The 15,704-nt window shown below is 39.3% G+C and overlaps 1 protein-coding gene across 1 annotated transcript; it reads right to left on the reverse strand.

Annotated features, from left to right (window-relative positions):
• Window positions 1–10,307: 10,307 nt before the first annotated feature.
• Window positions 10,308–13,572, reverse strand: LOC122043422 (subtilisin-like protease SBT4.3). Its single transcript, XM_042604021.1, has 9 exons — window positions 13,472–13,572; window positions 13,306–13,397; window positions 12,932–13,169; window positions 12,317–12,827; window positions 11,968–12,050; window positions 11,636–11,842; window positions 11,316–11,427; window positions 10,965–11,178; window positions 10,308–10,846 (listed from the first exon to the last, which is right to left on the reverse strand). Exons 1-9 carry the CDS (start codon window positions 13,570–13,572, stop codon window positions 10,308–10,310), a joined length of 2,097 nt encoding a protein of 698 aa, XP_042459955.1.
• Window positions 13,573–15,704: the final 2,132 nt, after the last annotated feature.

Here is a 15,704-nt window from a genome sequence, read left to right on the forward strand (position 1 = left end):
TTTTGAATTTTTAATTGTTTTAGCCCCCCCTGTATCATAGCCTCGATAAGGTCTATTGAGGTAATGTATTTGATCTTTAGGGACCCAATATTGTCCAAGTCCAACTTGATTGATCAGGTTGGACTTGGCAACCCATGCTTGGACGACTTTTCTATTTGGTTTGTTTATTAAGGATAGGTAAGATTTATATTTCTTTTTATATCCTAGTCCAGTTCGATTGTAGATTGCCCTTTGTGTTCCAAGAATTAAGTAAGATTCTTGGATCCTAAGGAAAATCGTTCTAGGGTAGTTTTTAAATCCTTTACCTGACTCTTCAGATTGGAATTCTCTTCCTCAAGTTTTTGAGCTTGAGTTGAAGTTCCAGTCTGAACTTGATCAGTTAGGGATTCGTTGTTTGGCGTTTCTTTAAGGAGTGTTACCTCCTTTAGAAGCGTTTTGATTCGAATCTTGGACTTCGCTACTTTATGCATTAAATAATTAATTAAACTATATAAACGACCTTTACTTACAGAGGAGTTCGGCCCTTCGGAAACGGATGCGGATCCGTGGCTTCTCTCGGACTCGGCTTACGATTCGTCCTCACTTTCGGATCCGTTGGTGAAGTCCTGGGCTGTCAAGGCAAGAAAGTTTGTCTGTTCTTATTCTTCGTCGTCGGATTCCTCGGAAGAAGACTCGTCCCATGTTGCCTTCAATGCCTTCTTTCTTTTGGGTTTCTTTGAATCCTTCTGGTTCGGGCAATTTGCCTTGATGTGACCCTTCTGATTGCATCCGTAGCAGGTCACTTCGAATTTAACCTTCGAGCTTGGCTGGGCTTCTTTAGACTGGATGGCCTTTCTGAGATCCTTCTTGTTGAAGCCCTTCTTTTTGCAGAGCTTCTTAACTAAGTTGACTATCTCGGTGGTAAGTTCATCGTCGTCTTCTGAATCTGGTTCTTCTTCTGACTCATGTTCGGTTCTCCGCTTGATTTTTGACTCACGCGATCTCCCTGTTCCTGCAACCAAAGCCAACCCTTTCTCGGTCGGGTGTGCATTAGTCTGTTCGTGAAGTTCGAATTCTGCAAACAGTTCATCTAATTTAATGGTAGACAAGTCCTTGGAGACCTTGTAGGCATCTACCATGGATGCCCACAAGGTGTTCCTTGGGAAGGCGTTTAGAGAATACCTTATGATGTCCCGGTTGTCTACCTTCTGTCCGATCGCATGAAGACCATTGAGCAGATCTTGAATCCGGGCATGGAGTTGTGCAGCTGTTTCACCTTCCTGCAATTTGATGTTAAATAATTTATTAAAAACTAGATCTCTTTTACTTACCTTGGTGTCGGATGTCCCTTCGTGAAGTTCAATTAGTTTCTCCCACAACTCTTTGGCACTGTTGAAGGGGCCGACGCGATTGAGTTCTTCTTTTGATAGCCCACACTGGAGGGTGAAGGTTGCTTTGGCATTAGCTTCCACTTTCTTGATTAAGGATGCGTCCCAGTCCTCGTATGGTAGTGGTTTGCCGGTGCTGTCAGATGGTAGTTGGAATCCGGTTTTGACAATCATCCAGACTTCAAAATGAGTCTGGAGATATGCCTCCATCCGACCTTTCCAATACCCGAAGTCGTCTCCGGTGAATAGCAGAGGGCGGGCAGTACTGTAGCCTTCTTGAAGGGCCATTTCAGTTTTACCTAACGACAACAAAATGGAAATGTCCCAGGACTTGGTCCTGGCTTAGTAGTGCGGTAAGAAAAAAAATGGATCTCGAACTCGGTTGGTGCTGCACCAATTCCGAGAAAGACCGATTCGAGGGAAAGAGAATTAGAATATAGCTAAGAGGCTAAATTCTAATCGACTCCGAAAAAATACCACGAAAAAATATTTTGAATGGTGGTTGTACCGATTCAAAATGACTCCGCTCTGATACCAATTGATGGATCGAAAGCGCTAGAGGGGGGATGAATAGCGCTCATGGCAATTTCATTTTTCAAAATCTCGGAATCGTAAGAACTTGAGTAACGCAGAGGAATAAAAACAGTCAAACACAGAGACACAGGGAATTACTTCGTTCGAAGCCTAAGGCGACTCCTACTCGAAGGCCCGCGATCCTTGATCGCTTCCGATGGGCAACAACTATAATATCGTGAATAAGTACAAGGAAATAGGTACAACTGGAATTGAAATAATACCGACAACACAATAATAAATGAAGCTTCGGGTCGTCGGGGTGTCGTTGCAGCACTTTAGAGTCGTTTCTTAAGCAGCACACAGCAGAAGGAAAGCTTGTGAATTGTTGTGTTCGTTGTGTTTAGCTGCTCCCTCGACCCTCTTTATATATGACATTCCGGGCGCCTGGATCCCTTCCGGGCGCCTGGAGTGTGACGTGGCCAACCAACCAGGATGCGCCACGTGGCGAAGACGCGGCAGGGATAAAGTTTGGTCCCGGGCGCCCGGACCTGTTCCGGGCGACCGGACCTGTTCCGGGCGACCGGACCTGTTCCGGGCGACCGGACCTGTTCCGGGCGACCGGACCTGTTCCGGGCGCCCGGACTACCTTTTTCCAGCAGGTTCCTCACCTATAACACAAGGTTAGTCTGAGCAAATACCCTGCAAAACAGTGTTAGAATCTGATAAAACATAGTAACAAATAATTGACAGTCTTCAGACTGTCTGAGTCTGACTTCGGATTTCCTACCGGAAACCCTAGATCGACCCGACGCCTATTGTTCCCTCTATGGGGAACGCGTCCTCACCTACTCCCCTCAGGAGAGATTACCTGATGCTAGTCCTGTCCTCCTGACCGACTGGACTATTCGCCTAGGGTTTCCACCCCCTAGGACCTAGGGTTACCGCTCCCTAGGGTTTTTCTCCACCTAGCGTTACCACCCCCTAGGACCTAAGGTTACCGCCCCTTAGGGTTTTCCTCCACCTAGGGTTACCGCCCCTAGGACCTAAGGTTACCGCCCCTTAGGGTTTTTCTCCACCTAGGGTTACCGCCCCCTAGGACCTAAGGTTACCACCCCTTAGGGTTTTCACCTGCCTAACCGCAGCTAGGACTTTCCTGAAACACTCATTCAAACATGTTAGATCACACACTAACTTAACTTTGAATCCTTTGTCATTATCAAAACTAAGGTTCGATCGTCGGATGCTTCCTGCACCAACACCTCCCACTCTCTCACGTGCTTCACGATACAACAATGTCGATTGAGGAATTAATAGTATCAAAGAGGAGTAACACTTCAAATATATAAATTGAGATGTGTTTATATTTCTATTTGAGTTTCAATTGTGTTAGTCCATGTTTCAATAGTTAATACAAATACATTTAAGAACTATCTTTCAATTGGAAGAGAGATTGACATTTATCTTTCAAGTCTCAACTAGTAGAGTGACTAATAAAAGTATTATGGATATAAGATTAAAGTTCTATAATTTTCTTTAAGTGTTGAAATCTATGAGGAGATTGAGTTTCCTATCATTTTATTCCATGAGGGAGTAGTTACTGAGAGAGAGATTGACAGAGAGAACAAATTAACATGTTAAAATAGATAACCTGTTAAAGTTAATGTGTTGACCATCATTATGAGGAAGTTGGACCATCACTCTTCCATCATGCATGAAATTGTTGTATGAATCAAAGAGTCACCTTGATAAGCTAAACGGTTACTTAGCATTTAAGCTTACTTACCCTCTAAGTTTCTTTCAAGTCTATATAATGGCTTTGTAATCAAAAGTTTAAAGATATAGAAGACAGAATATCTCTTTCTCCTAAAGAGTTCTACCAAAATACTTCAATAGTTGGTATCAGAGCCTCCAGGTTCTACCAATCCAAATCCATGGCCAGCTCGAGCTTAACAAACATCAACCATCTCATCCCAGAGTTTAATGGCGAAGACTATGATTTCTGGTATGTAAAGATGAAGACCATCTTTCGATCTCTTAACCAATGGGAGATTGTGGAGAATGGAGTGCAAGAGCCCGAGGAATCCACTGTCCTCAACGAAGCTAGTCTGAAGAAATTAGAGAAGTCTCGACAAGCCGACGCAAGTGCTCTCTCAATCCTTCAAAGATCAGTCACTAAGGCTATATTTCCCAGAATCATGCGTGCCGACACTGCTAAAGAAGCATGGGAGATCTTGCAGAGCGAATTTCAAGGAGATGTGAAAGTGAGAGCGATTATGCTCCAATCACTACTCAAGGAATTTGAAAATGCCAAGATGCAGGAGAATGAAATACTCATGGAATTCTCAACCAGAATCTTTGATTTGGTCAACATAATGAAATCTCATGGTGAAGATATTACAGATCAGAGACTGGTACGAAAGATTCTCATTTGTCTTCCTGAGAAATATGATCCCATTGTTGCCGTCATTGAAGAAACAAAGGACCTAACAACACTCACAGTTCAAGAAGTGATGGCGTCCCTAAAATCGTTCGAGCAAAGATTGTCCAGACATTCTGAAAAGCCAATAGAGGGCGCATTCCAATCAAAGCTCAAAATTGGTAACAACGAACGAGAGGGCCAATCACGAGGTGGATGGAAATCAAGAGGACGAGGTGGACGTAACTCAAAAGGAAGAGGAAAAGACAACTCATCGAATTGCAGCAATTGTAATAAGCCAAATCACTCCAAGAAGGACTGTTGGTTCAAAGGCCAATCGAGATGCAAAATATGCAATCGATTTGGTCACCTTGCCAAAGATTGCCGAAGTAGGAACTCTTATCAGGCAAATCAGGTTGGAGAAAATCAAATAGCTGAGGAGACACATGGAACATTCTATGTATGACACACATCCACCAACAAGGAGCAAGGAAAATGGTTGCTAGATAGCGGATGTAGCAACCATATGACGTCGATCTCAGAAATTTTCTCTGAGCTCGACAATAGCATCAATGCTCCTGTTCACTTTGGAAACGGAGAGCAAACAAAGTCAAAAGGACTTGGGAGAATCGCCATCGAGACGAAGGAAGGTCCGAGCTGCATCAACAATGTCTTGTGTGTGCCGAGCTTGAGTCAAAATTTACTCAGCCTCGGACAATTGGTGGAAAATGGGTACAAGCTCTGCTTCGATAACAATGAATGTGCTATATTTGACAGGAGAGATAAGTCAAAGGTGTTCACAAAGATCAAAATGGTCAATCGAAGCTTCGCTCTCAACATCAATTATGCCGATCTAAAAGCTCATCGAGCTTCTACCTCGGACTACCTGACATCAACCTTATGGCATCGACGACTTGGTCATCTTAATTTTCAAAGCCTCAAAGAGTTATCTGGCAAAAGTATGGTGCAAGGACTTCCTCACATAGAAGGAAAGCAACATGTATGCGAAGGATGCGCGTTTGGAAAGCAACATCGACTTCCTTTCCCAAAAGGAGTATCATGGAGAGCTAAAGAAAAGTTGGAACTTATCCACACCGACGTCTGCGGACCGATGGACACCCTTTCTCACGCTCAGAATAGGTATTTTATTCTTTTCATCGATGATCACACTCGCATGACTTGGGTCTATTTCATGAGACAGAAGTCCGAAGTATTCATGATATTCAAGAAGTTTAAGAGTCTCGTCGAAAAACAGAGTGGATGCTTCATCAAAACCTTAAGAAGTGACAGAGGCAAAGAATACACTTCTAAAGAATTTCACAATTTTTGTGAAGATGAAGGAGTAGAAAGGCAACTAACGGTAAGGTACACCCCTCAACAAAATGGTGTTACCGAGAGGAAAAACCAGACAATCGTTGAAATGGAAAAAATCAATGATGCACGAGAAAGGTTTACCCAAAATCTTCTGGGCTGAAGCAGTCTACACAGCCGTTTACTTATCCAATCGATGCCCAACCACGGCCATACCAAACAAGACTCCGTTTGAAGCATGGAGTGGTAGAAGACCATCGGTGAACCATCTCAAGGTATTCGGAAGCATTTGCTATTCTTAAATTCCAAAAGAGAAACGAAGCAAACTTGACGAATCTAGCGAAAGATGTATTTTTGTCGGCTACAGTACCATGAGCAAAGGTTATAGACTATTTAACCTACAGCTGGGTCAAGTTATTATTAGCCGAGATGTTCAAGTTGATGAAAATGCTTTATGGAATTGGGAAGAAAACAGAGTTGAGAAGAAAGACATTCTGATTAGTACTGACAAAGAAGATGAAATTGAGCCAAGCACACCAGATTCAAGCTCATCTCAACCCAATGACGAAAGCTCAACTGATCCAACTTCATCAAACTCCTCATCCTCGAGCACAACTCCAAAAGGGTACAGATCATTAGATGATATATATGCTACATGCAATTATTGCTCCATTGAGCCTGAGAACTTTGATGAAGCAATCAAAGAAGAATCGTGGAAAAAAGCAATGGAGGAGGAAGTCCGTGTGATTGAAAAAAATCAGACATAGGAGCTTGTTGATAAACCAACAGACAAAAAAGTCATAGGTGTTAAATGGATCTACAAAGTCAAGCACAACCCAGACGGATCCATTCAAAAACACAAAGCAAGACTAGTTGCCAAAGGTTATTCTCAATAGCCTGGAATTGACTACGGGGAGACGTTTGCCCCAGTAGCTCGGCTTGACACAATCCGAGCTATAATTGCATTTGCCGCCAGCAAAGGGTGGAAACTTTATCAGCTTGATGTCAAGTCAGCATTTCTCAATGGTGAATTGAAGGAAGAAGTGTATGTAGATCAACCTCAGGGCTTCATCCTAAAAGGAAAAGAAGGAAAAGTCTACAAACTTAAGAAAGCGCTATATGGACTTAAACAATCTCCTCGCGCTTGGTACAGTGAGATCGACAACTATTTCAACCAAACAAAATTCGAGAAGAGCAAGAGTGAACCAACTTTGTATGTCAAGCAGCAAGGTAATGATGTTCTTATAGTCACTCTTTATGTTGATGATCTAATTTTCACTGGAAGCAACAAGAAGATGATCGAAGAGTTCAAAGATGACATGACTCAAAAGTATGAAATGAGCGATATGGGTCTACTTCGACATTTCTTGGGCATGGAGATCTACCAAGAAGAAGAGATAGTATTTATCTGCCAAAAGATATATGCAGAAAAGATTCTGAAGAAATTCAACATGCTGGGATGCAATCCTGTCTCTACACCACTCATTATGGGGGAGAAATTGAAAAAGGAAGATGGAGGAAAAGCAGCGGATGTCACTCACTACCGTAGCCTCATTGGTAATTTGTTATACCTCACAGCAACTAGGCCTGATCTCATGTATGCTGCAAGTCTACTCTCAAGATTTATGCAGAGTCCGAGCCATTTTCATCTCGGTGCAGCAAAGCGCGTCTTACGATATGTTCAAGGGACAACCGACCTCGGTCTAAGCTTTCAAAAGAATCACGCACTTAACCTTGTCGGTTATTGTGACAGTGATCTTGGTGGATCCTTAGACGACATGAAAAGCACCTCGGGGTACTGTTTCTCTTTTGGTTCAACAATATTCTCATGGTTGTTCAAGAAATAACAAAGTGTTGCACAATCGTCTGCGGAAGCCGATTACATCTCAACATCAGTAGCCACTTCACAAGCAATTTGGCTTCGAAGAATCTTAGCTGATCTCGGTCATCATCAGATTGAAGGAACTGTGCTATACTGCGACAACAAATCTGCAATCGCTATGGCTAAGAACCCAGTTCACCACAGCCGAACTCGACATATAGCACTCAAGCATCATTTCATTTGACAGGCAATTGAAGATAATGAAATTCAACTTGAGTTCTGTCGATCTGAGGAGCAATTGTCTGACATCTTCACAAAAGCACTTTCGAGAGAAAGATTTGAACAGCTCCGAGCCAAACTTGGAATTCGACAACACATTAAGGGGGAGTGTTAAAGTTAATGTGTTGACCATCATTATGAGGAAGTTGGACCATCACTCTTCCATCGTCCATGCAATTGTTGTATGAATCAAAGAGTCACCTTGATAAGCTAAACGGTTACTTATCATTTAGGCTTACTTACCCTCTAAGTTTCTTTCAAGTCTATATAATGACTTTGTAATCAAAAGTTTAAAGATAGAGAAGACAGAATATCTCTTTCTCCTAAAGAGTTCTACCAAAATACTTCAATATAACCACTAGAGGATATCATTTTAAATCATTCACATTAAACAAAAAGAGAACAAAAGATAAAGATTATCAATGAAACAATTGACCTAATGTATATCAACTTGGGATAAAGTGGAGTGAGGAAGACAAAATCTTCAAGTGATGGAAATTGTGCAGTCCAGGTCAATAATCCATTGTGTTATTCTACGATTTGTCAGACTTTCCCTTCACTAATTTGCCCATGTCTTTAGATCAATCATTATTAGTAATATAACCTTGCGTTGAAATTGATGGAGTGACAATATTCTGATGTTGATCCACAATAATTGGAAAAAGCATAATCTAATGATGACAAAATATTTGTCACTTATGCATTATTTATCCTCTGGGACATTACCATTAAAAACTTCTTCCTAGATCCATTCTACATCTCTCTTGAATACATCACCACCAAAAGGCTATAAATGTTAAGGTATCATGTTTCATTGCTTGTATGTAACTAATTATCTGGACAAGCTCATGAGCTTCGATTTGGTCATACATGGATAGGACCAATACCTATACCAAGGCATTCTGTTACTTTCTTTATGACATGAAAGGATAAAGGTGTGCAAGATTATATTTAGGTTACAAGAGAAGAATAAACAGAGGAGGCTGTGGCTTGACACTACTCTGAACATGGAGGGAGGAGAATAATAATGGAGATGGGCCAAAATGAGTAATTCGACAAGCAACTTATGACAATTTACTACAATGGAATTTCTTTTCTTTCAAGTGATCTTTGATGAGGTAATGTCATTAATGAGGAAGTGGCTTTTTCTTAAATATCTTTTCTGAGCAATTTTGAGGAAATGATAGCAGGTTTATTAAAGGGAGGCATTTCATTAAAAAAAAGAGAGAGGCAGCTGGTTGTTGTTTCTTTCTCCAAGCTCAAGTTCTGGGTATCTATCACTCAAGTAGTCATGGAAAGTAATTGCACACTAGCCACCATTAGTGTCAAGTGGGAGAAGCTAACATCATGCTTTTGAAGTTTATCTCCAAATAATCTCTCAACTGCTCTACTAGATTAAATACTCCATTGTTGAAATAAATTCTTTGGCTTTACATAAACGTCTTAAGATTGATTTTATTTTAATTGCTATCCATTCCTTGCATCTAAACCCCAGAGACAGTGAAAGAGAAACTTCTTTAGGGGCACGATATCCTGTTGCTGGAATTAATAATAGTCATGTTTGTTTCTTTGTCTTAAATTGCATGGCCTTAATAACCTCTCTTTTGTTAAAATTTGTAGGAAGTAGAGAGTTCTCTTATGAATATGATGACTTTAAGTGATTGGTAAGGATGTTGGATATATATATATATATCTGCTGCTAGTAAATTATATCAGTTTATTTAGATCAGAGATCATCTTTTATCTTCTTAATTTCATTAGGACATTTCCAAGACCATCTCCAAACTGACTTTAATGCAACATCATTATATATGCGCATTATATGGAAACATAAGAACTTGTTATTTCTAAACTTTAAACAAAGTCAAACATTGCGCTCTAAACGAAATACTTGAATAGTCAAAATAATTCAACTATTTGGACCTTGTGATTAGCTTCTATTGTGGGGCATGGCTTAGCCCATTTGCATTCTAACCAAATTGTTTATAGATGTTGCATCTATTGTTAGTTAAGGGTAGCAAAAACATTATCTGCGGACTTTTAACAATAATATTTTTAACAATACTTTTTAGGTCACATAGACAACACGTAAAAAATATTATCTTTCAACTTTTTTTTCTTATAGTGCGAGTGCTTTTCTGTTGATAGCATTCGAGTACGATTCAGTTCACCACAAGTAGCTCATGCTTAATTAATTGCTAACATGATCAGCAATGCTCAGCACATCTCCCTATTCGGCAGCCTTCCCCCAACCTACTAGCTCTGCTTTTTAACTAGCAGCGCCCAGCTTGCTCGATGGACTTGCCTTCAAGTTTAGCACCTCCCTATCCGGCCTCGCGGCTTAGTAGTTTGGGAGCTCTTTGTCCGGCCTCCCGCTCGACCCACTACTACGCTCAATATTATATTACACTTGCCGATTAGGTGAATTGTGAATTAAATGCATCATAAATATTTTACTTACGACGAGTATTATATAGAAGTTTGGAGATTGTTATTCAATCATGTGATGAATTAAGTAGAATGGTAATATAATATTTTCTTATGTACATTGACAAAATATAATTGTAACATAATACATATTTTTCACATTGATAAATCAAGATGAGAAATCGGTGTAGACAACCATCACACTCCTCACCAGATGCTTCCCGTCCGACCAAATGACCGTCGCCGGCGCCGTCGAGTTCCCTGGCAATGGCCCGCCAGAAACCGACACAGTGAACTGTCTCTTCTCATTCAACTCCGAAAACCTCAACTTACTAGGATTCACCACCACATTAAGTCTGCGATCAGCCCGGACCTCGGCCTTGTACTTGCCGCGTCGGGCGCTGCCGACGTTGGTCACTGTTCTCAAGAACTTGGCAGCGAAGGCTTTGCCAGACTGAACATGTAAGGCCATGGATGGGTAATTGAGATCCCTCGCCGTTCCAGTACTGGTACTAGAAGAGCAGGAACTGGAGTCGCCGGTGACGATCCTGATCATGGTTTCGTTGTAGCCCGAGTCGCAGAGCATTTGCACGTAGTCACTGGCACCGGCGTCGTAGACAAGACCTGGGTCGACGGCCTTCGCCGGGTTCAGTTGGCCGGCTCCATACGATAATTGGTCTTGGCCGGCGGAAGGATACATCGGTTTGGCTGTACATATAAATTAAATTAAACATGGACAAAATGAAAAAATTTAGCTGAAAAGAAAACAAAACAAATTAAGGTATATATATATATATATATATATATATATGACAATTAGAGAGACCTGTCGTCATGAGCGCAGACATGATGGCTGCCGGCGACCAGTTTTGGTGGAAAGACTTGACGTAGGCGGCGACACCGGTTACATGCGGGCAAGCCATGGAAGTTCCCGAGATTATGTTGTAGTTGACGACCCTTGTGTCGATGGGGAGGTTTGACACCGATGCAAGCCGTGACCAGGCGGCCAAAATGTCAATTCCTGGAGCACTTATATCAGGCTGCATGCATGCAAACACAAATTAGTAGTACATTGCCAATTAAGTTGCGATTAATCCATTAAAAATGTGAAGGTAATATAACTGACTGTGATTAATGATGAATCATTAATTAATTAATTAATTAATTAATTACTGACCTTCAAGATGTCAGGGGTGATTAAATTGGGGCCTCTCGATGAGAAGGAAGCGACCAAGGGAGCCTCGGAGTCGAAAACTGCTTCACTTTTTTGGATGTTAGCCACAGGATTTCTGGCCAAGATCATATATATACATGGATTATTATATAGTACAACAATAGTAAATATACACGTACCTCGATATTGAACTATGGAAATACAAGCAAAGAAGTTAAGTGCATGCAATACTTCTCAACAAATTAGCTAGCTAGCTAGATGATATTAAAATAATACTAGCTAATAATTATATATTTCCTCAATTATATATAAACAGTACTCACTTTGTGTTGTTTATGTAGTTCAAAAGGTTGAGGCCATCCAATGAGCTGATTACAATGAATGGAATTGGGAATAAGAAGGAAATATTAAGTGAAGAGTCATCTATAGATATCAGTCCTTGAATGCCCTTATTAAAAGTTTCGTAAGAGAGTAAGTTGCAGAGAAGAATCTTTCCTTTCACCACGTTTTTATCTGGCATACGACAATCCCTGAAACACAGTAATTAAGCAGTAGACAAGTTAATTTGGTAATTGATATATCATCAGATCAAAATGGTCGCAACATAACTATATACACGAAGATAGAGAACATATATAGCATTGTATCTTCGTACCCTGGAGAAGTAATTGCATTTCCCGGTAAGTAGATCAACGGGTGAAACCTATTTGTTGTCGCAAACGTATTGACAGAAGCTCCCTGCATTTTTTTTTCCTTTGAAAAATTACTTAAAAATATATAATAATTCCTTATTTTCATTCTTTTCAGAACAAGAAAAAAAAAAAGAGAGAGAGAAAGAGAGCATATAAGTATAAATAAAGAGGAATTAATGGAGTGCAACATTATCTAAAGTGACAAGTATAATACATAAATTATAAGACTAGCAAGTTTAATTTTTGCATATGGTCAAAATTAAATCACATTAATATTATCTCTAAATTGAAATGGACTAATTACTCACTCACCAAAGTGGAAATGTGATCACCGGTGACCACCTTGTCAATGATGTGCCTATCGATGCTGCTTGCCGCCGTCGACACCATCCACGGTGCCACGTTGCAGACCGTGCCATGTTTCGGCCCGTTGTTCCCAGCGGCGGCCGATGTCAAAATTCCATTCGCCATAGCATGGAAGGAGCCGATAGCTATCGAGTCCTGGAAATAATCCAGAGAATTAGAGCCGCCGATTGACAGAGAGATGATGTCGACACCGTCGGAGATTGCATCGTCAAACGCTGCCAAGATGTCTTGATCGGTGCACCCGAACGCCCAGCACACCTTGTACACCGCTAGCCTCGCTGAAGGCACGGCCCCTCGGGCAGTGCCCTTAGCGAGGCCGTAGAGGCTGGCGTGGGAGACGCTCCGGCCGACGGCGGTGGAAGCTGTGTGCGTCCCGTGACCTTTGAAGTCGCGCGGCGATGGTTCGTTCGACGTGTAATCGCCGAAGCTATTGTAGTAGCGTGCCCCGATGATTTTACTTAAGAATTCAATCGATCATATTTAATTAATTAATTTATTTATATTAGTCACAACTTTAAATCGAATCGATGAAATATATAACTGCAAATTTTATATACATACTTGTTGCATGTCATGTTTACGCAAGTACCCTTCCATTTCTTCGGCGGAGGTCCCAATCCCTTATCATTGAAGGACTTGGATTTCGGCCATATTCCAGAATCGAGCATTCCGACGATGACGTCACTTTCCAATGGAGGATTTCTGTTAACACTCTGTGGGAAGTTGAGGAAATCCCATGATCTCGTTGTGCGAAGCTTCAGGGTTTTACTACGAAACACCGAAACTATTCCATCCCTTTCTGTAATTAATTAATTAATTAATTAATTAATTCGTATGTGTTCAATTGTTGGTATATATTAATTTATAACATATGATCTAAAATTAATTAAAACTATTCCCTCCTCCATTCGATATATAAATATAAATTAATATACCGTTCAACTTGTCGGCCTCATCAATCGAAAGTTTGGCAGCAAATCCGCTGAAACTCTGTTGGTAGCTATACACCAAAGACTCACTAGGTGAACTGCATTTTCATAATTTGTTTTAGTCTCAAAATTTGACAAAATATAATAAATGACATATCAATTTATTAATTACCAGTTCACGAGAATTTCTTTGAGCAAATTAAGATGGAGTTCGTAAGTTGGGTACTGGGATACGTGTTGAGCTCCCATATACACAATATAAACCTGCGGCATCCATGACATTTATAGATGGTGGTGGTACCATTGATCATTCAGTACAGATTAAAACAGTACGTGTTTACAAAGGAAATCTACAAACTATATATATATATATATATATTCTTTTCTTTTGAATTACGTACCCTTCTTTCTTCATTTGAATACGCAGCTGATGCAATGAGAAGCACAAAAGATGTGAAAAATGCAAGAGAATTTAGATGCGAATATGGTAGCTGAGGAGTCATTACTCTTCCTTTGGATTTCTATGAAATTCGACGTATGATGCATGGAATTTTATAGTGGATGCCAACTAATGGAAAGTTTAAGATCAATGGACAACATGTATTACACCGTGAGTTGTAGCGATATCACGGCTATAATAGAAATAATTAGTGGTAAAATTGTAATGCCAAAAATAAATTTACAGGTAATTTTCAAGACAAATTTAATTTTAAATAATAAAATATTTTAAAATATAAATCAAATAAATAATTTTAATTGATAATTAAATTATTTACTTTATAGGTGAAATAAATTTTAGTTAATATTTTTAATTTTTTATTGATCAAAATAACGTTTACCGATTGAATTTTGTTAGTAATTTTAATAGCTATAGATGAATTTATAGACCCAAATTTAAATGGTAATATATTCAATTTAATTTATAATTATATTAAAATTTAATTAACAATTTTTTAAAATATTAGTAAAAAAATTTGATCAATAATTATAATTATTTATTATTGTAATTATATTAAGATAATTTTTAAAGAATTTTTTTATAGGTAAATGTGTTTATACCAATAAAAAGAGATGTACAATGTTCACTTTGAAATATCCAATCATGCTTGTATCATATCTTATAGAGTGTTAGGTCAGAATAGATATTAAGATTCTATACACATATCTAGATTTTCTACTCTACATTCATTATTTCCCTCTTAGCAATAGGTTGTTTTCTTAATTATTCATATAAGATGAATTGTCAGATGTCTTGCCCTCATCAAAATTTGGGTGTCTCATTATTGTCATTTGAAGACTCTAAATATTCTCTCATAGTCATTTCCTATTACATGTGTAGTCAACTTCTAACCTTCCTTCATAGCAATCCTATGATGGGGCATCTAAGGAACAAATGCTCCTGTGTCTCCTCCGTATTGACACAAAAAGTACAAATGTTATCCTCTACAAATGATAAATGTTCTTTGGTGTTCAATCGATAATTAGCCAATTGCCAAAATGTGAAGGCATTAATCACTAGACTGGACATATAGCCTCTACATAGTGGTCGCCCATGATTGATTAGTCCCTATCCTCTTGAAATACTAATGCTCTTGACAAGTATTCATGTCCATGATGAAATTTGATTTTATAACTCTTGACAAATATGATGAAGAGGCCAACAATTTTTAAAAGATATTCCTAGGTGGTTAAAACTTGAATCGGCAATAATATATACACTACGATAGTCAATCAGCTATTCGCCGAGCACAAAGCCATTTGTATAATAGTAAGTCTAGACATATGCATCGTATCCACAAAACCATTATGCAACTACTCTCAACGGGTGTTATCACTATTTACCATGTAAAGTCAAAGGATAACCTTTTGAATCCGCTAACTAAAGAGTTAAATAGAGAGTTAATTGTAAGTTCATCACGAGAAATAAGCTTGATGCTGATGGAAAATATTAGTACAAAAGAAACTCAACCTATGCAGATTGGAAATCCCAAGAACATGATTCGATGAAACAAATTAATTGCACGACTATGCAGATCACTATGGGGGAACTACCCAATGGACTAGTAAAGGATAGAAGTTAATCACATGACATTTAATAATCCAGCAATGTAATGTAGATTACTCTTGATAGATCACTTATGTGAAAAAGAAGTACGGTCACTTCGAAAAGAATTCGAATGACTCAATTTTTAGAACTTCTCATAAAACTAGGCATGTTTATGGTCAAGAACAAATACATTCATGAGAACTGAGTTATAGATTACTCTCTAATTGTCATAGAACTAGGCATGTTTATGGTTTTGTGGATTCAATAGGTTATCCTTCTCATAGAACTATTGAAACGATTCAATAGGATAGAATTTTTAGAACTTCTCACAATTGAGTGCAGTATCAGACAACCTTCC

The sequence above is a fragment of the Zingiber officinale genome, chromosome 1B (genome assembly GCF_018446385.1).
Source record: "Zingiber officinale cultivar Zhangliang chromosome 1B, Zo_v1.1, whole genome shotgun sequence".
NCBI lineage: Eukaryota > Viridiplantae > Streptophyta > Magnoliopsida > Zingiberales > Zingiberaceae > Zingiber > Zingiber officinale.